Genomic DNA, 27,401 nt, shown 5'->3' with positions numbered 1-27,401 from the left:
ACCCTAATGTGGGGGGGAGAAGAATGGTATTAACATGTCGTTTGCGATCACAAAGGTCGGTTGAGACGCAATCTCCTGAGTCACTGGAGACGCATTGATTGTTCTCTTCACTTTCCATGCCAGGGACTATAATAAGGTAAGCAGAAGCCCATGAAGTTCTACAAATTGACCATACTTATTTAAGGTGTGATTTGAGGTAGATCAATTGATGTTAGGAGGTTCTGGGTTTGCCTCGCTGGCGTTCACTCGGACGCAGGAGAACATTGCGACGTTTCGCTGCACATGAGGGAGTTTTGGGGCCCTCTAAAACCGATTCCTCACTGGATCTGACTCAGCCCTCTGTAAGATTGGTTGACTATGACTAATGTAGAGAAGTTCACAGACATTTTGTCTCAAATCTTGGGTAATCTGAGGGAAAAATATAGAAAAACTACAAGGAACACTTGCAGAAAGAATGGGTTGAGTTGCAAGAAAGAAACAGTAACAAAAAAAGGAGGTAACATGTAAGCAAATAAGTGATGAATTGCGTCGTGAAAAGAAGGCAATATGGAAACAGGTAGAGAACAAGAGAATAATGATGAAAGAGGGAACTTGGCGAGAGAAAAGAGTAGCAAAGAAACAGGTTGAAAAATCTGAACAAGCCAGACGTTATATGCACACAAACTTACCGAAAATCCAGGTGGGGCAAAACTCTGTCACCAGTATGAGTATCCCTGTAAATGCAAGAATGCGGGTAAGTGAAAAAACATCATTGTATCCAACTTTGCCAGTTGACAACAAATTAACAGACATTCAAAGTCAAAAGTCAAAGTCAGCTTTATTGTCAATTTCTCCACATGCCAAAGACACACAAAGAAACCGAAATTTCGTTCCCCCCTATCCCACGGTGACAAGACATGGCTCACAACAGACAAACAAGTAAACAAGTATAACAAAAGTGTGCTGAATAAATAATGAATAAATAACACAACAATAAATAAATAAATAAGAGGAGCAGAAAAAAAAAGGAGCAAGTGCGCGTACAGCAGACATTCCCGAAAATAGCGCAACAGTGCCGCACGCTACGCAGAAGGGGGTAGCGAGTTCAGGGCCCTAACAGCCTGGAGAAAGAAGCTGTTGGCGAGTCTGGTGGTGCGGGAGCGCAGGCTCCTGTACCTCTTCCCAGAGGGCAGAAGGTCAAACAAAGTGTGAGCCGGGTGACTCACATCTCTGGCAATCGAGGTTGCCTTGCGGGTGAGATGGGATGTGTAAATGTCTTCTCAGAGGCACCTGATATGACAGCACCAATGATACAAGTTGTGGGACAACTGCACACTGACAATCAGAAAACAACCAACATGGACCAGACAGTAGGGTGCAAACTCATTCATCCCTGCACAACTTGCAAAGAGGTAGGTGGTGTGGGGATGAGGCCCTTTCCAACACAACAGACCCTTCCAGAAGGGTCACACAAAACACCTGCCGCTGATCATCGACGGTGCTGTGGTGGAGAGGGTGAGCTGCACCAAGTTCCTGGGGGTGCACATCAGTGAGGACCTCTCCTGGTCCGCAAACACCTCGTCACTGGCAAAGAAAGCTCAGCGCCGCCTGTACTTCCTGCGGAAGCTCAGGCGTGCATGTGCTCCTCAGGCAGTCCTGTCTACATTCTACCGTGGCACCATTGAGAGCGTCCTCACCAGTTGCATCGCTGTCTGGGGTGGTAACTGCACTGAACAGAACTTGAAGGCCCTGCAGCGCATAGTGAATACGACTGGTAAGATTTTTGGTGCTTCGCTCCCCTCCCTGAAGGACATTTACACCTCCCATCTCGCCCGCAAGGCAACCTCGATTGTGAGAGATGTGAGTCACCCGGCTCACTCTTTGTTTGACCTTCTGCCCTCTGCGAAGAGGTACAGGAGCCTGCGCTCCCGCACCACCAGACTCGCCAACAGCTTCTTTCTCCGGGCTGTTAGGACCCTGAACTCGCTACCCCCTTCTGCGTAGCGTGCGGCACTGTTGCGCTATTTTCTGGTATGTCTGCTGTACGCTCACTTGCTCCTTTTTTTTTTTCTCCTCTTATTTATTTATTTGTTGTGTTATTTATTCATTATTTATTCAGCACGCTGTTGTTATACTTGTTTACTTGTTTGTCTGTTGTGGGCCATGTCTTGTCACCGTGGGATAGGGGGGAACGAAATTTTGGTTTCTTTGTGCATGTGGAGAAATTGACAATAAAGCTGACTTTGACTTTGAAAAAAAAAAAAAAAAAAGAAAAAAAACAGAAGTCTACTCCAGGATTCAACAATACAAAAATTGACCAAAAATGGCAGACGAGTGAAAAAGTGTGCAAATGTAACCCATGAGTATAAAGTAAGTTATAAAAAACAAAGTTTTACAAATGCCTCTGCATAAATTGGTCAGGAGACCTTTGGGGTTCGGGACTCACCATCAATGGTGGACATATGACCTAAATTGAATAAATTCTCATGTTTTGCAGCTCAATCCAACATGGTAGTTCGTAATGACCCCGGTGCTCTGGCAGTACAAGAGCTGGATGGGCAACGTGCAACAACACCCAGCCCAACCAGGCATGTATCCCCTTGGGGTGGGGTACGGACAATAGGGCTGTCGAGGGAAGGCCGAGGAGGTGGAATTGGCAGAACCCCTGCTTATAATTACGGAGGATGGACCCGCGTGTGATTATTCTGGACACTGAGCCAACACATACAATTAACTTCCCATTGCTGTCTTTGTCGTTGACGACAAACACAGTGACCCTCATGGACTTCTCTGGGCGCCTCCACCATACTGCCATGGATAAAACCGCTTCAAGTTGAGCTGCTGGAACAGATGTTACCACGCCAGTTTGTCCACGCTCCACAAACAACAACTGGAAAGAGTGGAGTCGTCCCCTTCTTTCTGATCTAGAAGCCCTGCTCCAACCTTTCACTCCACCTCTCGACCCACTCCACTGCATCCTGATAGAAATCATGACGACAAGTACAAAGGAGTATTTGATGACATTGAAGGTGATTTGTGCTCAGCCATTTATATTGGAAAGCAAGGCCTCACTGCTAATGCAGCCTGATTTGCACGCAGCTTCAATGGTATAAAATGAACAAAGAAGTTTAGGTGTCTCACATTTCATTGGCCTGATGCCCTGGTCACAAGACCATGTCTTTGAGGCCAATGGTAGCTGAATTACAGGGGAGACTAGACACATTGGTGGCGTGGTGGGAGGCTGGCGTACCGTATTTTTCGGACTATAAGTCGCGTTTTTTTTTCATAGTTTGGGTGGGGGGGCGACTTATACTGAGGAGCGACTTATATGTGAATTTTTTCACACATTTTCTAAATAAAATTTAAAAAAAGTGAAACCACGAAAAAACGAACCGCGATGTAGCAAGGGATTACTGTAATTTGAATTTCAAGTGACGCCAGCGACGCGGCGGTTGTTTACATAAAGGACAAAGATTCGATCACGGGATGACGCCGATGACGAAGGGCCCCACGTACTACCGGCATCATTAGCGGCTTTGTTTGTAAGTGACACGGAGGACGTAGAGTTTGATGGATTTAATGATTTGGAGTGACACAGAAGGTTTGAAAAACTATTATGGCTTTTACGGACGCCCGGTCCTACTCTACGGAGCTCTCTTTCACCTCCGTGGATGGAAGTCGGGGGTCGGCGCTCGGCCGGGTGGCTGCCCGGGGACGGTGGATGGGGCTTGGACATGGCTTTTACGCACGCCCGGTCCTATTCGATGGAGCTCTCTTCCACCTCCGTAACTGGAAGTGCCACCTTCGGCGATGGAAGTCCACGCCGCCACACGCCTGGAAGTCGACGGCGGTGCTTGGGGCCGTGTGGCGGTGAACTATTTATGTTATAGTTATTTGATATATTTTATTTCGTGTAGCATCTTGTATGTTTTTATCGTTACAGTTCAGTAGTTGTTGGCTCGTTGAACTCTTGTTTTGTTAAATAAAGAGCCGTTTACCAAACACACGTCTTTCTTTGAACTTTGTTAACGCTCCAATATAGTTATATTCTAGATCTGTGGAATAACGACGAGGAATAACGCGCGGCGTTGTTGACAAAGGACGATGAAATTGATCAATGGATTTAATGAATTGGAGTGGTTTTATAAACGTGTTATTCATGTAATAGTTGTTTGAATAACTCTGAATGTTACGTCAGGCCCGTTCTCAGCTCTTCGTTTGTGTTTATGTCACGTTAGCAATACCTATCGTTTAGCCTGTTGTTGTTCGTTCATGTCTGTTCTTGGTGTTGGATTTTGTCGAATAAATTTCCCCCAAAATGCGACTTATACTCCGGAGCGACTTATATATTTTTTTGCACGTTATTGTGCATTTTATGGCTAATGCGACCTATATTCCGGAGCGACTTTTAGTCCGAAAAATACAGTAATTGAACCATCAATCTCACCTTTCTACACACATTTGCTACCAGTATTGAAAACTGACAAAAATCAATTACAGAATTGCTCATGACTTACGCACGATCGACGCAATCACCACCGCTACCTGCCTGTCGGTGCCTGACCCACACAGATTGCTGTCTTCCTTACATCCAAGTTATGAATGCTTTATTAGTGACTGATTTGGCAAAACAAATTTTGTCCACCACTGGTCAAGGAGTATCAACAATATCTTGCTTTTACACACAAATACACATTGCAATACACATATTTGCCGCAAGGGTTCAATCACAGCCCTGGACTTTTCAATAGATCCTGAAAACACATTTGGCTGACCTCAATATACATAGCTAAGCTGGTGTGGAAATAGATCCTGTTGGCCGGAGAGACTTCTGACATTGTCTCACCTTCTCGCGGCTGTCACACACCTTGATTCACCTTACAATGATACCTTTTCATATTGACGTGTCAATCATCGGTCGCAAATGGCATTCTTATCAAAAAATAAGATGTACAATGACAGGTGCTAATGTACACTTGCGTGCCACTCGACGCCATTGATTCCAAACAACCATCAAATAACTGCTACCGCCCCGATCCTGTTGGCCGGAGAGACTTCTGACATTGTTTCACCTTCTCGCGGCCGTCTCACACACCTTGATTCATCTGACGATGATACCTTTCCATCTTGACGTGTCAATCATCGGTCGCAAATGGCATTCCTATAAAAAAATAAGATGTACAATGACAGATGCTAAAGTACACTAGCGTATCACATTGATTCCAAACACTTGTCAAAAAAGTGCTACCGCCCCGACCTCACCACGTGCCCCCTGAATCAGGCTCGTAATGCTGTCAGGACAGCCACATGCCACAATCAGGACTGGCTCACTGTAGCCATGCCACTGATCCAGTCAGCATCGCCCGGAGCGTACCTCTTGCACCTTGGCACGTGACTATAGCCCTTCCGGTGTGGGTACCAGATCTCCTCGGGTGGTCAGATCGGCTTGTGGACCTGCGACTGTTGATGACATCATGCTACGGCAAATCCAATTGGACAAACTATACTAAACCCATTAAAATAGAGTCAGGATGTGCTCATGTTTTCTGTATACTCGCCATTCACATAAAAATACAGAGAATAACATTACTATAATAACCATCCATCCATTTTCAACACAGCTCATCCTGTTTTGGGTCTCGGTGTACTATAATTTCGACAGCAATATTTATTGATAACTGTAATGTAATATTGTGTCCCAATAAATAAGAGTCTGAATGTGTTTTTGTTTTCTTTATTAGCATGTTCTCATTCAATTCACATTGAGGCTTGAATATAACCGTACATTTGTAATAGAGATTCACCACTAACTGTACTGTAATAATGAGGTAAAACATTTACTTGCTAATAGTTGAAACACATAGTGGAAATATAAATTTATTTTTATCTTAAGTTATTTGAGTGGGGCAGCACAGTGGGGGCACTGGTTAGCATGTCCGCCTCACAGTTCAGAGCGTGCGGGTTTGATTCCATCTGCTCCCTGTGTGGAGTTTGCATGTTCTCCTCATGCCTGCGTAGGTTTTCTCTGGGCACTCCGGTTTCCTCCCACATCCCAAAACCATATATGGGAGACTGATTGAGGACTCCAAATTGGCCGTGGGTGCGAAGGCGGATGATTGTTTGTCTCTGTGTGCCCTGCAACCAGTTCAGAGTGTACCCCGCCTGCTGCCCGATCACTGCTGGGAGAGGCTCCAGCTTGCCCGTGACCCCCGTGGGGATGGATGGATGGATGGATGGATGGATGGATGGATGGATGGATGGATGGATGGATGGATGGATGGATGGATGGATTTAATATTGGCCTCAGGTTACAGAAATAAACACACTTCACACGGATCAATGGTTGTTTAAAACAAACCATCACAAGTTCTGTACATTATGTATACAACTTATAGAATCGTTTTGGGTTTAATATTTCATACTTGATGGATTTGATTTTGTCATCTATTTTAGGTCTATGTGTGGACCTAACGGGCAAACGGGTCCTAGGTGAGGGGCCAGACAAAGCACGGCTCACAAGCTCCTTATGATGAATAAAATAAACGGATTGCGTTTTCCCTCGCCCGGACGCAGGTCACCGGGGCCCCCCTCTGGAGCCAGGCCTGGAGGCGGGGCTCGAAGGCTAGCGTCTGGTGGCCGGGCCTTCACCCATGGGGCCGGCCGGCACAGCCCGAAAAGGAAACGTGGGTCCCCCTTCCCATGGGCTCACCATCTGTGGGAGGGGCCAAAGGGGTCGGGTGCAGTGTAAGCTGGGCGGCGGCCAAAGGCAGGGACCTTGGCGGTCTGATCCCCGGCTGCAGAAGCTGGCTCTTGGGACATGGAATGTCACCTCTCTGGCTGGAAAGGAGCCCGAGCTGGTGTGCGAGGCAGAACAGTTCCGACTAGACATAGTCCCACTTGCCTCCACGCACAGTTTGGGTTCCGGTACAAGCCCTCTCGAGAGGAGCTGGACTCTCTGATTATTCTGATTAATTTGCCAGTAGTTTTTTGTGTTGAGTTTTTTTTGGGATTGATAATTAACTAGAGGAAAAACTGGAGAACCAGTAACAAATGCAGAAGATGTGTGAACTGGGAAATTTAGAAACATTTTGGAAAGAAAGTCAAATGATGATAGAATCATATGTAGGAAAGAACACACAAAAAGTTTGTCAAGGTGTGAGGCATGGGCATTGCCAAGCCTCAGAAGGAGTGAGTGAGTAGGACAGCTAGTGGAAGATAGTAATAATACAACACTTTACGACATGAATTTTCTAATACATTTGGTGTTATACTGTGGTAAATTTTTTGTTCTGGTATGGATGGATGGATAATGCAATGTATATCTCACTAGTAAGCCTAAGTGTGACCGGGTCATGTTTCGGGTCAGGTTCGTGCGGGATTGTTTGGGCCTTGGTACATGAACGTAGACTAATTGGCATGAGACACACCTGGTTTCCATTAACAACTGACAAGATATGCACTGTGTAGAGTTGGGGAGGCTGACTGTGGGGTCATAGATCGTCCAGCAGGCCCGTGTGCGCGCACCCAAGTGAGGAAAGAAGTGCTGACTCGTAAATAATGAGGAGATTTTGGGAGTAATCTGTTGGTCCTTTCTTTAAGACCCCTTAAATGGTTTTCTAGTGTATATAGGTTAGCAACACGAGGGATTTAGAGGTTCAAAAGAAAGACAGTCAAAAGAAGACAACATTTTTGATTTGGACAATTGCAGGCTAACAGGAACATGAGAAAGATAAGAACTAAGAAGTGGGATCCAATTTGATTGGGGACATTGAGAATTCACAGCACCATATTCCAAGTCACATTTTTGAGCAAGCATGACACAGTTAATAACATTTAAGAGGTCAGGACATATATCAGGGCTAGATGTGGAACGCAGACCTCGATGAGTTAATTTTCAATAATGATACTGAGGACAACGTACTGTCCCAATAAATTGGAACTATAGATAAAATGTAGCTCAAAAATAGGATGAGTTGCAGGATTTACAATATAAAAACGAGACTGCTGTTATTAGGAGAATTTGAAGTTTGGTAAACAAACGTTACCAGCAAATTGATGGCAGCAGCTACATTTGGAGATAGTCTTACTAGTTTGATGTCCCAGCCTGTCATTCTCAGTGTCAGGGTCCCTGAAACTCGATCCGAGACTTCGCCTGCAGCCGTGAACACCTACAAAATGGTGCCTGGCTCTGAAGCACCTTTGACCTTTGGCGAAGGACAAGAAAAGTCTGCTGTGGTGCTTGGAGGGTGACAAGTACACTCCGGAGGGAAATACAACATCCTCGGGGACAGAAAAGACAGTGAAAAGCAGTCAAGTCAAGTTTATTTGTATAGCCCTAAATCACAAACAGTCTCAAAGGGCTTCACATAGACAAAAATTGACAATTATTCTCAAAGCATCCCCTGATCTTAAGCTCCCAAAAGGGCAAGAAAAACTCAAAAAAACCCTGCCAGGGGAAAATGAGAAACCTTGAGAAGGGACCACAGATGGAAGGATCCCCCTTTCAGGATCACCAGGTTGTAATGGATGCAGAGAGGGCACAAGTAATACATAATATGAAAATCAATGAAAAAATGGATGTCGGAGGTGCCCTCGATTGTCCTGGCAGTGTCTTCAAGGAGGTTGAGCTGCAGTTTCCTCATCTTGAATTGGTCCCCGAGAATCCAGCTAGCCGCTATCAGCTTTTGCGCCACCTACCCCCCCCCCCCCCCCCCCCCCCCCCCCCCCAGCCAGGGAGGGGGTGGGCAGAGAGAACAAAACAAACTCCGGCCGAATCGGCCATTACAAGTTAGTTAAAGGCCATCTCATAGAAATGCGTCTTTAAACGTGTCTTAAATGTTTCTACTGAGGTAGTAGTTCTAATATTTATAGGTTAGTAGAAGAACCTTGAAGTCACATCTTAAATGGACCGGGAGCCAATGTAAGTTAGCTAATATTGGGGTAATGTGATCAAATTTTCTTGTCCGTGAGAGCAGCCTCGCAGCAGCATTTTGTACTAACTGTAAACTTTTGATGAGGGACTTAGGAAGACCAGAGAATAATACATTACAGTAGTCCAGGCGCGACGTGACGAACGCATGTATAATAGTTTCCGCATCCCCGGTCGAGAGGATCGGACGAATCTTAGCAATATTACGAAGGTGAAAAAACGCAATCCTGGTTATAGTCTTAATGTGTTTTTGAAAGGAGAGCGTTTGGTCAAATATTACCCCGAGATTAGTTACAGTATCACTCTGAGTGATAGTACGGTTATCTATAGTTATAGTGGTTTCCTTAAATAAGTGTTGATAACGACTAGGACCAATTATCAACATCTCAGTTTTATCTGGGTTAAGACGAAGGAAGTTGAGAGACATCCATTGCTTGATCTCCGCAAGGCACGCCTCGAGATTACAACAGTCCCGCGTATCTGTCATCGATAACGGCATATATAATTGGGTGTCATCCGCGTAGCATTGAAAACTAATATTATATTTTCGTATTATGTCCCCAAGCGGAATCATATAAATATTAAATAAAATCGGTCCGAGTACCGATCCCTGTGGGACACCACACGTAAGATTATAGAGGTCGGAGGACGTATTGCCATGGACCACTCGGTGCGTCCTGTCTGATAGGAATAGAACCAGCTTAGTGCTGACCCTGAGATACCAACACAACTTTTAAGACGCCCTAATAAAATATCAAAGTCTACAGTGTCAAAGGCAGCACTAAGATCGAGTAGTAACAATACAGACAGTATTTGAATCCATAGCTATGAGGAGATCATTAGTCACTTTAGCAAGTGCTGTCTCTGTGGAATGATTAGCTCTAAAACCAGACTAAAAAGAGTCATATCGATTATTAGCGACCATGTAATCAATAAGCTGCTGCGCTACTACTTTTTCAAGAAGTTTTGCTATGAATGGGAGGTTTGAAACTAGCCTATAATTACTGAGACAGTCCGGGTCAAGAAAGCAGAGGAACTCACAATGATGAAAATGAACTCATTTGAACAATGGACTCATTCAAGAGTGATGGATGAGTTTGCTCTGAAGCAACAACAAAAGAACACCAACTTGAGAGGGTGAAGTGAGGCAAAAAAAAAAGGACTTGGAGTGAAGCAACCAAATCGCACGCCTTGCTACGGCATTACCCACGGCACTGAGTTTGACAGAACTGAGGAGATTTGATAAAAAAATTGAATAATACGTAGAGCTACAGATAAAAGCATAATAATCAGAGATTGAACGGATTTGGATAAAACAAATAGGCTAAAATGGTAGGAAACAAGAGCAAGATCTGAGATTTTGGCTCGTCAGGCTTAAGAAGTAGAGGTCGAGTTATATAAATTTTAGAACAGAACATTTGGACTAAAGTGAATTCAGTCAGGAGGAAGCTAGTTTGCTCAATGTACCTACTCAATACAATAGTAAGGTTTTTTTTGTACCACAGTGGAGGTTGGATGGTCAGGAAGTTAGGTACGTTCAATTTTTGACTTTCACACAATCATGCATAGGAGTCGCACAAGGCGACAGTTAACAAGACAATGACTGAAATAGGGGCCACTTACGACTGCACCGACATGGAAAAGTAGAAGCAAGAGAGCAGAGTATGGGATTGTATGCTAAAAAGTCTGCTATACAGTTACCAATCGGAGATTCTATCAAAAGAGGCTACATGAGCGATTAATTAAAATCCCTTTGTCTGTTTGTTCTGTGTTCGTGCGTAATCTTTGTAAAGTTGTGACAGTCTGTTGTCGTTCGTCTGAACTTTGTATGCCGTTTTGTGTGCGTGCAGGTGTGTTTGTGTGTGTGTGTGTGTGTGTGTGTGTATGTGCACACCCTGTGTGGGTGCGGGCGTGTGAGGAGAAAGAAGGCATGGATAAGAGACTCTCTTTTAAAACAGGAGGCAATAAATGGGAAAGCCCTTGTCATGAGTAGTCTTTGGTTAGAGGGAATCATTAGGAAGTGCTCAAACTCTTCCCGCAAACACTCCTATCTGCCAGTTAAATGGGCACTACAATTGACTACAAGAGTTGCAAAGAACAGATGAAGAACAGTCCTTGGCAGATTATATGATCAAACTGTGTCAAAGACAAATTTACTGCCGCCTAATCTTTCCTCCTCACAGGTCGACAACCCCATCAATCCAGGAGACTGGGTCTACATCAAGGTCATCAAAAGACAGAACTGGGCCAGCCCACGGTGGGAGGGACTATTCCAAGTCTTGCTGACTACCCCCACCGCAGTGAAGATCGCTGCAACTGGATTCACCTCAGCCACTGCAAGTTGCAGAGAGTGCTGGACCCCTAATTCGGAGTGGTGGGGAAGGCTGACTACAAAGGGGCCTCATCGTTTAGGGTGGGGCGTCTCAATTTTGGTGAAGCAAACAACGATCCCCACTCCGCTAGGCGAGGGGATGTCCCGGTGTCTCTGCCATCCTAGTAGCAACGGGGCTCCATATGCCAGATGGATCCTCTGCTGCGTTGTGGTTGGAGTGTGCTATGGTCTATGGACTCAACTGAACAGACCAAATGACAATGTTGACCGTGGAAAACGATGGTCACATGATGAGAACTTTGAGGACTGGTCATGGGACCCCAGAAACCCATACGAAACCAACACATGGTACCAGTATGTGAAGGTCACTGTGAGAGCTCACACACAGGAGGGACGTTATGTGTGTGCGAAACTCCCCTCTTCCTCCACACAAGGTCGCTTGGAGGCCAGAGCAATGAATGTCACCGAAGCAAAATGTATGGCATCCATGGGAGGAGTTGGATATCAACACCGAGCTGTCACAATCAGTGATGCCGACCCATCCCGCTCTGGACTTGCAGACGGTGCCTATGATGAGCTCTTCTGGGCAAATCTCAATGTGACTGTTAGAGGATGAACAATACCACAAATGGCCTACACAGAGAGACCAGCTGGAATGAATTACATGTTACATCCGAGGTAACGAGACCCACAAATGCATTAACGACGACTGCTCTCCAGGAGGAAACTGGATAGGAGCTTTGGGCATCACCGCTGTGTGCCAGGATGAGAGAGAGCCGTTTTCAAGGCGTGAGGGCTCTCCTACCAACATGGCTGCACCATCGGACAGGACCTACGTCATTCAGAACGGATGATGGTTTTGTGGTCACAAGAGTTGTCCGATGCTACCGGCCAACTGGACACGAGCGTGTGCACCAGTGTGAGTGACGGACCACACCTACAGACTTGAACATCATCAGCTGACGATAGGACAAGTACATATACAACTTCTTAGACATGACAGATGTGATAATGATAATGAAACGTGGATTGCGTAGATGCTGTTGTGCTGAGCATGTTTTACAGAAACTTGTTGATTTGACCATCGAAAATGCTTCGCAAGTGATGGATACAATGATGTACTGTGTCTGTGTTTTTCTTTTTCTTTTTTATTGATAGCATTCTGGTCGCCTAAGGCAGAGGGACCGTGTGAGACTTTTCCTGCTAATAATATCTGGCCAGCAGGTTTTTCACTTACACAATAAGTTTGATCTGGGTTATTGAGGGAAAACCTCATCTTCACTGGAAATTGTTGCTATCATTGTTTGTTTTTGTTTTTTAATTTTTACTATTCTTCTTTCTTCGTTATATTTTCTAGCTTGCCTTCGTTGTTTGGGGTGGCATAATCTTATGATAAAACAGGAGGGAGATGTCAGGGTTTTCCAGATTATCTTTATCGTATGATTATGTTGGAATGCAACCTGTAATAAATAACCGAGCTTGTCCCATCCTACACAAAGTCGTAAAACACCCCTTGCTATGTTTTGACTAGAGGTCATGGGCTTTCTCTATTTAGTCCACTCTTACCCCCACTCTGTTTTTCTTAATAAATATGCTCTTGCAGGAGGGAGAGTCAGACTTCATTCGTTCATCGCTGTATACACGGCAACGAATGGACTCTCCACCTGCAGGTGTCTAAAAGGACTTACTTGTCTCCCGTGTGGTTCTTCAAAATAAGTTGGAGTGAGCACAACTCCAACAGGTTGGCTCCGATGGTGGGGGAAGATGCCGGTCCGACCTGGCAGACCCAAACGCTCTGTGAGGGTCTGCTGGGAACGTCTGGCAGAATCCCCTGTTAGGAAGAGCTTCAACTCCCACCTCCGGCAGAGCTTTTCCCACGTCCTGGGGGGGACATTGACTCCGAGTGGACCATGTTCCGCGCCTCCATTGTTGAGGCGGCCAACCGGAGCTGTGACCGTAAGGTTGTTGGTGCCTCTCGTGGGGGCAATCCCCGAACCCGCTGGTGGACACCAGCGGTAAGGGATGCCGTCAAGCTGAAGAAGGAGTCCTATCGGGCCGTTTTGGCCTGCGGGACTCCGGAGGCAGCTGACAGGTACCGGATGGCCAAGCGGAACGCGGCTTCGGCGGTTGCTGAGGCAAAAACCCGGGCGTGGGAGGAGTTTGGCGAGGCCATGGAGAATGACTTCCGGACGGCTTCGAGGAAATTCTGGTCCACCATTCGGTGTCTCGGGAGGGGGAAGCAGTGCTACGTCAACTCTGTTTACAGTGGGAATGGCGTGCTGCTGGCCTCGACTCGGGACGTCGTGAGTCGGTGGGGAGAATACTTCGAAGACCTCCTCAATTCCACATAAATGCCTTCCATTGTGGAAGCAGGGTCTGGGGACTCTGAGGCGGACTCTCCAATCTCTGGGGTCGAAGTCACTGAGGTAGTTAAAAAACTCCTTTGTGGCAAGGCCCCGGGGGTGGATGAGATCCGCCCGGAGCTCTTAAGGGCTCTGGATGTTGTGGGGCTGTCATGGCTGACATGCCTCTACAACATTGCGTGGACATCGGGGACAGTACCTCTGGATTGGCAGACTGGGGTGGTGGTTCCCCTCTTTAAGAAGGGGGACCGGAGGGTGTGTTCCAATTACAGGGGAATCACACTCCTCAGCCTCCCTGGTAAGGTCTATTCAGGGGTGCTGGAGAGGAGGGTCCGTCGGGAGGTCGTGCTACCCAGGCTCGGTGGCGCACTGGGTAGCACGTCCGCCTCGCAGTTAGGAGGGTGCGGGACCTCCAGCCCTCCCTGTGTGGAGTTTGCATGTTCTCCCCGGGCCCGCGTGGGTTTTCTCTGGGCACTCCGGTTTCCTCCCACATTCCAAAAACATGCTTGGTAGGCCGATTGAAGACTCCAAATAGTCCCCAGGTGTGAGTGTGAGTGCGATTGGTTGTCTGTCTCTGTGTGCCCTGCGATTGGCTGGCAACCAGTTCAGGGTGTCCCCCGCCTACTGCCCGATGACGGCTGGGATAGGCTCCAGCACGCCCGCGACCCCCGTGGGGACTAAGCGGTTCAGAAAATGGATGGATGGACAGTGTGGCTTTTGTCCTGGCCGTGGAACAGTGGACGAGCTCTACACCCTCAGCAGGATCCTCGAGGGGGCATGGGAGTTCGCCCAACCAGTCCACATGTGTTTTGTGGACTTGGAGAAGGCGTTCGACCGTGTCCCTCGGGAGGTTCTGTGGAGAGTGCTTCGGGAGTACAGGGTGCTGAGCCAACTGATAAGGGCAGTTTGGTCCCTGTATCGCCGATGCCAGAGTTTGGTCCGCATTTCCGGCAGTAACTCGGATTTGTCCCAGTGAGGGTTGGACTGCCCTTTGTCACCGATTCTGTTCATAATTTTTATGGACAGAATTTCTAGGCGCAACCAAGGCGTTGAGGGTGTCCGGTTTGGGGACCTCAGCATTGCGTCTCTGCTTTTTGCAGACGACGTGGTGCTGTTGGCTTCTTCAGGCCGTGATCTCCAGCTCTCACCGGAGCGGTTCGCAGCCGAGTGTGAAGCGGTCGGGATGAGGGTCAGCATCTCCAAATCCGAGTCCATGGTCCTCGAGCGGAAAAGGGTGGAATGCCCTCTCCGGATCGGGGATGAGATCCTGCCCCAAGTAGAGGAGTTTAAGTATCTTGGGGTCTTGTTCACGAGTGAGGGGAGGATGGAGCGCGAGATCGACAGGCGGATCGGCGCAGCGTCGGCAGTAATGCGGACTCTGTACCGGTCCGTCGTGGTAAAGAGAGAGCTGAGCCAAAAGGCAAAGCTCTCAATTTACCGGTCGATTTACGCTCCTACCCTCACCTATGGTCCCGAACTATGGGTCGTGACCGAAAGAACGAGATCCCGGATACAAGCGGCCGAAATGAGTTTTCTCCGCAGGATGTCCGGGCTCTCCCTTAGAGATAGGGTGAGAAGCTCGGTCATCCGGGAGAGACTCGGAATAGAGTCGCTACTCCTCCACGTTGAGAGGAGCCAGATGAGGTGGCTCGGGCATCTCATCAGGATGCCTCCTGGACGCCTCCATGGAGAGGTGTTCCGGGCATGTCCCACCGGTAGGAGACCCCGGAGACGACCCAGGACGCGCTGGAGAGACTATGTCTCTCAGCTGGTCTGGGAACGCCTTGGGATTCCCCGGGATGAGCTGGATGAAGTGGCTGGGGAGAGGGAAGTCTGGGAGTCCCTCCTGAAGCCGCTGCCCCCGCGACCCCGGATAAGCGTGTCATGTAACATGGGGGGTAGAGATGGTGCAAATGGTAAAATATGGATTGTTCACAGGAATAAATTGGCAGAGCTGAATTTCCAAATTTGTCCAAAAGATGACGCCAGACCAAAACATGAGACCAAAAAAGGGGCCAGAATAAGCTAAGCAAGTTAAAATAGAAATAAAACAGGAACACGGTGTCAGAGTGTGAGTCACGCATGGACGCGCAAATGTGATTTTTACTTTTTTGATTTCTTTGCTTGGCTAAAAATTTAGTCTGTAACCGCTTAAAGCAATATTATTAGTCAATTCGATCAAGAGACCTGTCACTATGAGAATAGTGGCGTGACATAAATTATTTGGAGAAGCACAAATGTGATTTTTATTTTTTTGATTTGTTTGCTTGGCTAAAAATGTATTCTGTAACCGCTTAAAGCAATATTATTAGTCAATTCGGTCAAGAGACCCGTCACTATGAGAATAGTGGTGTGACATAAATTGTTTAAAGAAATAGGTCAAAGGTTTGGATTTTTATTTCAGAGTTAATTGAAGCCTAACTTTAAAAAGTTATTTTCATGGAACAGGAAGAGAAGAAAAGGGGAAGTGAAAGGTTTTACCAGGGGCTAGCTGTGCATTTGGTGGAAAGTAATGCGTGGTCAGGGCGGAAACAGCTGCTGAAGGCGACAGATGTCCAAGCGTGGGAAAAAAACTGGGCACTCATACCCTATAGTAGGCGTGGGAAAACTGACCAGTTTATTCTATAGGCGTGGGAAAACTGGGCAGTCTTACCCTATAGGGAAGGTATAGAAGAAAGAAAGGGGGGGGGGGGTAACAGAGAAGTCTATAAAAAGTCTTGCAGGGGCAGCTTCAGGGCTTTTTCCCCCAAAGAGCGCTCATACATGAAGGAGCCCGAAGGAGTTTCAAGATTTTTTCCAGAGTCCCGAGATCTTTGTGTGAGACGCAGGATCGCTGGTCTGAAATTAACTTGGATTTACTCCAAAAAATTGGACTGGACAACTTTACAGGAGAAATAGGTGAGAGAAAACTACTTTTATGTATTTTAGCGAGAGTGGGGAATAGTCATCGGGCCGCCGGCTCCCTCGAGGCCAGCCTGTTTCTCTAATTTGGATTTTAGAAGTAAGATCGAATTGATCACTCGACTTTGCTTCCACCAAAAATAGCACGCAGCTGGTATCTACCTTTTCCCTCTTTCATGAACTGTGTTTTGCAATCGAATTGTTCTGGGATCGAATGATTTTATTAACACGGGTATCAGTGAGTGAAATTGTTCGGTTTCTGGAGTAATTGAGATTTGTAATTCTATTCCATGTTTCTTCAATAAATGTGTTTTGCATATTACTTACTTCGTTGTGCGCGGATTTGTACTGAATATGCAATCGATGGTCTGGGGTTGATTTGACGATTTGATTAATGTGCGGGGGGTTATTATGGTATAACATAGGACCGTAATAAATAAAAGTAACATCAGACAACTTTAGAGAATTGAATAACTTCCGTAGTTATTTGAGCCACGAGTGAATTTCAATCCGTTCGAAAGTTTGCTTCGTCTGAATAAATTAACGGAAGTGTTTAAATCGGATTATTGGTTTGGTGTAGAACGGAAAGTAATTTAAATATTTGAAGGGCGCAGGCCCGTTTCCCCTTTTGACGGGCCGCGTAAAAAGTAACTCCGAACAAGTTAGAGAATTAAATAACTTTCGTAGATATTTAAGGGAAGAGTGAATTTCGTTCAAAGTGAATTCGTTTGAAAATTTACTTCTTCCAAATAAAATAACGACGATGGTTAAAATAGATTATTAGAGTTGGTGGAGGATAAAAGTATTTCGATTGTCCGTCGGGCGCGGCCCAGTTCCTAAATTTGTCAGGCCGCGTCAAAAGTTAAACGGGACACGATCGAAAAATAGACTTGCCTTCCAAATTAATTACTGGGCAAATCTAAATAGAGCACAACATTTTTATTCGGTTTAAGAAAGTTGTTACTCTTTTTAAAGCAATCAAGTGGGGTGAAGCACTCCGACGGTTAAGTGCTAGATCTACGTATAAGAAGTTAGAATTAATAATATAAAGTGCATTAATTTTCTTCTTAAATGCTATTATTGTCACACTTTTATTAATTCGATTCTCTTTCTAATAAAGAAGTTGGTCGGCTCCCTGCATGAGCGACCAAGTGGAACGGACCCATATCAACATTTACTTCGGCAAAACTAGTGCTTGGGTGCGCTATACAAACAAATCCCTGAGGTCTTAACAAAGACATCTAAAAATATCCATAACATAATAAGAACTTCAAACATTAGCGGGGAGCCATCAATACGATGCGGTCACTTCGAAGTCTTGCCTCGAATTGAGTTACTCGGCTCGAGCTTCGGGTGACTTGAGAGGGATTGGCGTCGTACAGAAATTAAATTGATTCCGGTGGAGTTAATTTAACTCGGGTGGTTAGATTACGGACGAATCTCCGAACCCGGCTAAGACCAACCCGTTACCGGGAAGCCGGGGGCACCTTATTGGAAGAGGTGCGTTTGACAAGCGGAAGAAGATGGATGGATATATTTTTTATATTTTTAAAAATAAATTCTTACTCATTTTTGCGGGCTCGACTCGGAAAACATATCACGTGACCAGGACGAGCGTCTTGACCAGAATGATTTGATCGTCGATAAATAAAAAATGTTTTATGTGTTGTACGGCTTGGCGGCCCAGTACCAAGTGACCCACGGACCGGTACCGGTCTATGGACCCGGAGTTGGGGACCCCTGCTTTATATGACAATATGTACAGTGATCCCTCGCTATTTTGCATTTTGTTTATCGCGGCTTGACTGCATCGCAGATTTTTTCTAGCCAAAGGCATGAAAGTTGCCCGTACGCCAGCAGAAGGCAGGGAGTGCCCACACAATTAAAAATCCAGGTCTCTGATCAACCATCTCACCATTCAATATCGCTCCTGACTTGGGAATCTCGCGTAGACGCCACCCCCACCTTCGCTCTTTTCACTTGAGTGCTTGCGCCCTTGAAAATGGCTCCTAAACGTCCTTCATCCTCGAAATCCTCCGGCGAGCCAAAGAAAAAGAGAAAAATGATGATGATAAAAAAAAGTCAATTTATTGGACATGCTTAAGGCGGGCCATAGCTATGCCTCTGTTGCGCGCCATTACGATTTGAACAAATCGACGGTCCGCTATATAAAAAAGGAGGAAGTGAAAATTTGCAAAACTGCCTCGATGTCATTCGCCGAGGACAGGAAGCGAGTTGTGACATCGCAATAAGCAAATTGTGAAAATGGAGAGTGCCTTATCAATGTGGACTGTCAGGAAAAGGTTAGTCTCGCTACCAATATGATTGGGACCAAAGCCAAAGCCCTGTATGATAACCTCGTTACCGAAGGAGAATTGAGCGAAGATGATGATGATGACGACGACGAAAATGAACCTCAGCCTAGCACCAATGCCTCGAGTGATCCTACCCCACAAGAAAAAAGTGGTTTTGTTGCCAGCAAGGGCTGGTTTAAAAAATTCAAGAGGAGATTCAGACTTTGCAGCGCTCCTCTGTATGGGGAGGCTTCCCCGGCAGACCACCAGGCAGCTCTTCATTATGTCAAGGAAGAGTTTCCAAAGATAATTGATGAGGTTGGTTATCTCCCAGAGCAGGTATTAAACATGGATGAGACTGGCCTCTTCTGGAAGAGGATGCCGTCCCGAACGTTCCTTAATAAGGACGAATTGAAGAGGCCAGGGTTCAAGCCCCACAAAGACCGGGTGACTCATCATGTGTGGGAATGATGCAGGCTTTATGCTGAAGCCTGGCTTAATCTACAAGTCCCTAAATTCTCGAGCTTTGGAAAACAAAAACAAAGCCTTGCTGCCCGTCTACTGGATGCACAACAAAAAGGCATGGATAACAAAAGCCATCATACTCGACTGGTTCATGAACTGCTTTATCCCGCAGGTGAAGCTGTACCTCGCTGAAAAAGGTTCTGCCCTTTTAGGCTGTCCTCTTCATGGACTGTGCAGGAGGACATGCATTATTATTATCATTATCATTATCACGTGATCCAAGTGGAGTTCCTGCCCCCCAACACCACATCCCTTATACAACCCATGGATCAGGGGGTCATTCGAGCCTTCAAGGCCCTCTACACGAGGTCCACGATGGAGGGCCTCATCTCCTTCATCGACGAGAACAACGTGGGCTTCAGCCTGAAGAACTGTTGGCGCGAATACAACATTGCAACATGCCTGGTCAACATTCAGAAGGCTCTTAATGAGATGAGAGAGCAGACACTGATTGCAAGTTGGAGGAAATTGTGGCCAAAAAATGTCACCCATGACTATGAAGGATTTATGCCTGACCAAGTTCACCACTCCGCCGTAGATAATACTGTGAGGGTGGCTCGGTTGGTAGCCACTGAAGGGTTCTCGAACATGACAACGGAAGACGTGCCCACACTGATCGACTGCCACTTGAAGCCCCTAACTGACGAGGAACTCATCGAAATGACAAGATCAATGAGTAAGAAAGAGGAGGAGGTAGCTGGGGACAGTGACGACAACGAAGCTGAAGAACGTGGCCTCACCTTGGCAAACCTGCAAGAGCTCTGCAATATAGCACAGACTCTGCAACAAAGAGCCCAAGAAATCGATGACATGGTCATAGCTGTAGAATTTAGCAACCGTATTGACGGTGTAATGGAGTTGTACAAGAAGATCTTTGCTCTAAAGAAAAAAACTACACTCAACTCCCCATCACAATGTTCCTTGTACCCCGAAAACATTGTGCCGCTACGCCATCACCTAGAGCTCCAACCGAAGCTTCTTGCGACGATCCACCTGACGATGAGACGTCATCTGAGGAGCAGTAAAGCTCTCACTAACTCTAAAAGTTGTCATAATAAAAGTTCTAAAAAGATATTTACCACATGTTCACTTGTTTTAAAAAAAGTTGTTATAAGAGTTTTAAAAATATATTTGCAGTGCTGTACTGTTATAATAGAAGTTGCTATAATAAATAAAAGTTCTTTAAAGGTATTTACCGCATGTTCACTTGTTTTAAAAAAGTTGTTATAAGAGTTCTAAAAACATATTTGCAGTGTTGTACTGTTATAAAATAAGTTGTTATAATAAAAGACTTCTGAAAACATATTTACAGTATTGTACCTTGTTATAATAAGAGTCCTAAAATCGTACCTACATAGCGCATAGCGCTGCCATGATAACTTGTGATCACTAGAGATCGCTGTTTAACCAAGGTTAACAGCAACATCGCACCTACGTTACACACACCCACACACGAATAAGATTTATATTTTCAATATTCATACAATATTTTCTGTATGTGATTATACTATTAATATATTATTTACATGTTTGAAACAATTATTGAATGTTCACATATTAAAATATGCACTTAAAAGGTTTCATATACATTTATTGACACACGAAAAATGTACAGATGAGAGGGTGACCCTACTTCGCGGATTTCACTTATCGTGGTTTTTTTTGACCAATTATCCGCCATAAACGAGGGATTACTGTATGTGTCTTTTACGTTATGTGTTATGTGTTGGAGTCCCACAAAACTACAAACGTATGCATATTGTCAGGCTGGGTACAAGGCAGAGGACTCGGACGCAGAGTGTTACAAAAAAGGATTTATTCCAACTGGATACAGGTAACAACTCAAAGCGCCTCTTACCGAGGGAAACCAAGGGGCAAAAAGTACTAACAAAAGACGTCGCACCCAGGCGAGACAAAAAAGGGAGCGTCTCTACTGGTACATAGCCATGTGGCAAAAAGGACTAACAAAAGGCGTCGCCCTCAGGCGAGACAAAAAAAGGAGTACATCTACTGGTTCTCTTAACTCACGGAATCGCTGGTGGTCGGGACGGGGCAAGACACACTGGCACAAGACAAGGGGAAGACACGGACTAAATACACACAAAAGGGCGGGGACACAAGTGCAGACAATTAGGCCAAATGACACAGGTGCACACAATCGGGATCAGGGAATACAAGACAACAGAAGCACAGAGGAAGGAGCCACGAACTGAAACGAGAGAGTTGACAAAATAAAACAGGAAGTGAAACTATGGGTGTTTTCACACTTGGTCCCTTTCAGCCCTCGAAGCGAACTCAGATCGATGACTCAGCATTTTTTGCGCATATGTGAACGCGCCAACCGTACTCAGACCCCTTTAAAACGAACCGTAGAGATGGTCTCAGTACGGTTCACTAAAAAGTCAACGGTACGGTTCACCTAATCTGTGCATTGTGAACACAAAGCGCACTGGGTTCACTTCGCCTTTTCGCACTGTATTGTAACCTCCTTGGCTTGCCGTAGATTGGTCACGTGAGTGCAGGCGCAAAAACAAAACTGTAGAGAACAGAGAATCCAAAGTATGGCAGCAGCAAGTCGTGGTTGTGACCGTGGTTCTAATAGTAAACGTAGAGAAGCATGTGCCGTTCAAAGTTCTGCCACGGCACCTGGACGCGGCATAGTTTGGGGAGAAGACGAAACGGAATGTCTTTTGGAAATTTGGAACGACGACAGCATTAAATCACAACTATCTACGACCCACCGTAATGCGAAAGTATTTCAAAAATTTCTGAGAGAATGAAAGCAGCCGGTTTTGATAGAACTTCTATACAATGCAGATTAAAGGGGAAAAACTAAAGTATTTAGCTAATCGAGATAAAATGCGAAGAAGTAGGGAGTCAGGGGATATCAAAAACTACCCAAAATGCAGTGCAGTGGGAGTGTGAGAGCTCTAGAGGACCTAGTGTGAACAGAAAGAGGACTGAGGCCCCATCAAGGCTGAACTGAACCAGAAAGAGAACTCGGTCCCCTTTGAAACACACTCACAATGTGAACACAAAAAGAACTGAGTTCGTTTCCTCTTGGTCCACTTTTTGGTCCACTTAAAGAGGTCTGAGTTTGGTTCTTTTAAAAGGGTCCAGGTGTGAAAACACCCTCAGATACAAGACAAGACAACAACAACCCGAAGAATAAGCATGACTGCATGACACATATTGTGTAACAAGGTCACCTAATGGTCTTTGTTTCAGTATCTTTTTATTTATTTCCGTATTTTATTATTGTTTATATTTGTGTGCATTGTGCAATAAACCTATATAGACAGCAAGTAGTCAAATACACATTCTTGACACGCGATTGTACAAAAAAAATGCATAATCTTTTCTCAGGTAATTTGAGCTCACCCAAACGTGTGTCAGCTGGGATAGTGGCAATGCTGTCTGTCACTCACTCGTGAATCTTCGCGGACCACCAATCAGCAGTGACCGTTAGAGGGAGGAGATTCAAGATTCAAGAATTTTTATTGGCCATGTTTGAGCATGCCAAACAAGGAATTTGACTTCAGTACATCTCTGTTCAACATTTAGGTGACTAACAACACTCAGGACATGTGCGAAAATTTACAAATATTCTCAAACATCCCCTGATCTTAAACTCCCAGGAGGGCAAGGAAAAACTCAAAACTCCTACTAGGGGAAATGAGAAACCTTGAGAAGAGACCACAGATGGGAGGATCCCTCTTGTTAGAGATTCGCTCACTCAAACAATATTTTGCAAGAACCACACGGGAGACAAGCAAGTCCTTTTAGACACCTGCAGGTGGAGAGTTCACTCGCTCAAGGAATGAAAATCTGAAAGTCTCCTTCCTGCAAGGGCATATTTATTAGGAGAAACAGAGTGGGGGTGAGAGTGGACAGGTTTGGTCAACCCCCGGCCTCTGGTAAGATCAGAGCAGGGGGTGTTTTACGATGTTGTGGGAAACAGAACAACTTTGATTGCTTCCTCTGCAGCTGGTCACTCAAGCAGAGGAAGCAACCACTTTATTTTACTGCGTTGTGAGAGGAAGACAAGATTGGTTAATCATTATAGTCTACATTCCAACATAATCCTACGATAAAGATAACCTGGAAAACCCTAACACCTCTTCCAGGATGACCAGGCTGCAATGGATGCAGAGTGGACCCATAGTGCACATAATATGGACAATTCAAAGATAAAGCGTTGAGAGCAGGATGTTATTGCACAGCAATGTCTCTGAGACTCTAAGAGTGGTGTGAGTTCATCAGAGCGACAGCCTGGGGGAAGAAGCTGTCTCTGTGTGTTAGGTTCAAAATCAGAAAAAGGATCAGCAGACAAAACCAGCGAGGCAGAATGTTGAGTCTTTTCTCACGAGGAGTGCATTCAGACTTACAGCAGTCCCGAAATACACTAAAGGTCCGTTAACACTCCTCGCTCTTTTTATTTAGGAATGCCCTACCCACAATGTGAGACTAGCCCCTGAGGTGGGGGGAAGCGTGGGCTTTGTCTCATGAGAAAAGAAACGAGATTCTATAAACAAAAGAAGTCGTAGACAAGATGTCATGAGAATCGAAAAGCGTGCAAGGACAAAATGCTATGTGAAATAAGAAGTCACAGACAAGACACCATGATAAAAAGAGTGCAAGGACAAAATGCCATGTGCAGACATCAACAAAATAGTTTGAGCTATCAACAGCTTTCTTGGATTCCCAGAGATGTAGAAGGTCAGGAAGCTCCAGACAGCATCGTATGACTTGTTGTGTTCTGGTGGACGTCTGCAAGGCGAAACAGCAAGCATTCTGTGCAATAATCTTATTAATAAGTACTCATTAGGGAACGCATGATAACATATATATACAATTTATCTAACACTGTGTCTACACGTTTTGCGTACAGTGCTCTGTAACGCCGTCTGGAGGGGAGTAGTTCAAACAGACTGCAACCTGGGTGAGAAGGGTCTGCAGAGATGTTACTTGCAAGTTTCCTGGTCCTGGACAGGTACAAGTCTTGGATAGATGGGAGGTTGGTTCCGATTATCTTTTCTGCAGTCCTGATTGTCCGTTGCAGTCTGTGCTTGTCTTGTTTGGTGGCCGATCCAAACCAGACAGTGATGGAGGTGCAGAGGATAGACTGGATGATGGCAGTATAGAAGGTCCTGTGGCAGGTTGAACTTCCAGAGCTGTCTTAGTAAGTACAGCCTCTGCTGGGCCTTCTTCCGGACAGAGTCTATGTGGCTGGTCCATTTCAGGTCATGAGAGTCATCGGTCAGTCTTCTTCTGGTACTTTCTCTCCAGTTCTCTCTGATTCAGACTGTTTGTCGGAGATTTTAGCCGGAGCGGCGGTGCTATACAAGCTAGTGCGACGGCGGCGACGCGGAAAACGTGCCGGAGCCCTCGTAAAGCTGAGGCAGAGAGGGTTCCGTTCTGTCCTACCGTCAATTCATCTGGCGAATGTCCGCTCCCTGGCGAACAAGATGGACGAACTGCTGCTCCTCACTTCAAGGAACACGGACTTCAGCAGATCCGCCGCGCTGTGTTTTGTTGAAACGTGGCTTAGCGAACGAACCCCCCCACCACGCCATGGAGTTAGCTGGGTTTCGGCTAACGCGTGCAGATCGCAGCGCGGAGCTCTCCGGAAAATCAAAGGGAGGTGGTCTCTGTTTCTACATTAATGAATGTTGGTGTACCGATGTCATGGTGTTGAAAGAGTTTTGCAGCCCTCTCCTAGAAACACTTTTCACAAACTGCCGGCCGTTCTATTCACCACGGGAGTTCTCCTCGATCGTCATGGCGGCTGTTTACATCCCACCACACGCACGTGCGAGTGAAGCCACGCAGATGCTGGCTGACCAGGTGACAGACATGGAGAAACTTCTACCAAATTCACTAATCATTGTTCTGGGTGATCTTAACAGGGCGAACCTCGCACACGAACTCGCCAGATACAGACAGCACATAACGTGTCCCACCAGAGGGGCACAGACACTGGACCACTGCTACACCGTAATTAAGGATGCATACCACTCTGTGGCTCGTGCAGCTTTAGGACTCTCGGACCATTGTCTAGTTCATCTGATCCCTGCCTACAGACAGAAACTAAAAACTTCTAAGCCTGTGGTGAGGACTGTCGGGAAGTGGACAGTGGAGTCAAGGCAGGACCTCCAAGCCTGCTTTGACTGCACCGATTGGAGTGTTTTTGAAGCTGCAAATTCAGACTTGCATGAACTCACTGACACTGTCACATCATACATCAGTTTTTGTGAGGATCTGTGTGTGCAGACTAAGACCTTCTGCACGTACAACAACGACAAACCTTGGTTTACACCGAACCTTAGGAGGCTGCGCAAAGTCAAGGAGGAGGCCTACAGGAGCGGCGACCGGGACCTGTTCAAGCAGACCAGAAACACACTGAACCGAGAGGTCAGGAAAGCCAGGAGGTGTTATGGGGAGAGCCTGGAGAGACACCTCTCTGCCAATCCTGATCCCTCAACAGTGTGGAAAGGCCTGCAGAGCATCACGGGCTTCAAGAAACGAACCCCCCGTCCTGTGGAGAGCCCAAGGCTCGCTGACCAGCTAAACAGGTTCTACTGCAGGTTTGATCGGTCCTCCCACACAACGGGACCTCCTGCAGCACAATCCACATACTCACCTCCCCCCACAACTGCTCTGTCCACACCTCCATCACCGTGGTCACCGACTCTCTCTCTTGCAGAGGCCGCACCCGCACTCCAGATTCGCGAGGAGGAAGTGCGCCAGATGTTCCGGAGACAAAAGATCAGGAAGGCACCGGGCCCAGACGGCGTGTCACCTTCCTGCTTGAAAGTCTGCGCTGAGCAGCTGGCGCCCACCTTTGCACGGATCTTCAACCGTTCCCTGGAGCTGTGTGAGGTGCTTCAAGAGCGCCACCATCGTTCCAGTGGCCAAGAAGCTCGCCATCACAGGTCTGAATGACTATAGACCTGTTGCACTGACATCTGTGGTCATGAAATCTTTCGAGAGGTTAGTACTGAACCACCTGAAGGATGTCACGGGCCCCCTGCTGGACCCCCTCCAGTTTGCCTACCGGGCAAACAGGTCGGTGGATGATGCGGTCAACATGGGACTGCACTACATCCTGCAACACCTGGACACCCCAGGAAAGTACGCCAGGATCCTGTTTGTGGACTTCAGCTCAGCGTTCAACACCATCGCTCCTGACATCCTCCAACAGAAGCTCATCTAGCTCGCGGTGCCTGCCTCCACCTGTCAGTGGATCACCAGCTTCCTGACCAACAGGAGACAGCGTGTGAGGCTGGGGAGCATCACATCTGACACCCTGACCACCAACACTGGAGCCCCTCAGGGATGCGTCCTCTCCCCACTGCTCTTGTCCCTCTACACCAACGATTTCTCCGCAAGTGACTCTTCCGTGAAGCTCCGGAAGTATGCAGACGACACCACTCTCATCGGACTGCGTACAGACAGGAGGTGGAGCGGCTGGTCCACTGGTGCAGCCAAAATCACCTGGACCTGAACCCGCTCAAGACCGTGGAGATGACAGTGGACTTCAGGCGAGGCCCTTCACCACTTTCACCCCTCACTATCCGCAGTAATACTATTCTCTCATCAGACACCTTCAAGTTCCTGGGAACCACAATCTCTCGGGACCTGAAATGGACCGGCCACATAGACTCTGTCCGGAAGAATGCCCAGCAGAGGCTGTACTTCCTGAGACAGCTCAAGAAGTTCAACCTGCCGCGGGAGCTGCTGAAGACCTTCTACACTGCCATCATCCAGTCTGTCCTCTGCACCTCCATCACTGTCTGGTTTGGATCGGCCTCCAAACAAGACAAGCACAGACTGTTCTGCCCTCAGAATTGTTTTCATGATGTAATATTTTCTATGTAAAGAAGCATACACAATGGTTATTTGTCGTTCGGAAGCAAACCGGAAATGTATTTTGAAATGCACCGGAAGCTGCGCATGTTTTTGTTGAAGCGACTTGACATCTGATGAGTGGAGAGACGTTGGCGTTACTCGCATCATCTAAGCGAAACTTTCTCCTCTCCTTATGCTCACGGAATCAACGGCTGTAAGTTATCATT

At 46.4% G+C, this 27,401-nt stretch overlaps 1 protein-coding gene and 1 long non-coding RNA gene across 16 annotated transcripts in view; one reads left to right on the top strand and one right to left on the bottom strand.

The window, feature by feature from the left end:
- The window catches only part of plekho2 (pleckstrin homology domain containing, family O member 2), a 214,348-nt gene that overhangs the window by 186,097 nt on the left and 850 nt on the right, over window positions 1-27,401 (top strand). The window contains exons 1-5 of one of the 15 annotated variants that reach the window (XM_068650343.1): window positions 11,711-22,887; window positions 24,215-24,505; window positions 24,613-25,170; window positions 25,653-25,737; window positions 25,811-27,388. In XM_068650343.1, coding sequence (XP_068506444.1) covers window positions 19,507-20,553 — 1,047 coding nt within the window. In that variant the 5' untranslated portion in view covers window positions 11,711-19,506 and the 3' untranslated portion in view covers window positions 20,554-22,887; window positions 24,215-24,505; window positions 24,613-25,170; window positions 25,653-25,737; window positions 25,811-27,388. The other 14 variants (XM_068650342.1, XM_068650341.1, XM_068650340.1 and 11 more) reach the window with 14 other exon arrangements.
- On the bottom strand, window positions 669-5,445 carry LOC125966944 (uncharacterized). The gene is made up of 3 exons (XR_007480624.1): window positions 5,354-5,445; window positions 5,075-5,140; window positions 669-713 (listed from the first exon to the last, which is right to left on the bottom strand). It is a non-coding gene; the product is annotated as an uncharacterized lncRNA (long non-coding RNA).

The sequence above is a fragment of the Syngnathus scovelli genome, chromosome 4 (assembly GCF_024217435.2).
Source record: "Syngnathus scovelli strain Florida chromosome 4, RoL_Ssco_1.2, whole genome shotgun sequence".
NCBI lineage: Eukaryota > Metazoa > Chordata > Actinopteri > Syngnathiformes > Syngnathidae > Syngnathus > Syngnathus scovelli.
Note: the sequence above shows the minus strand (reverse complement) of the source record. Positions and strands in the feature narration are given on the sequence as shown.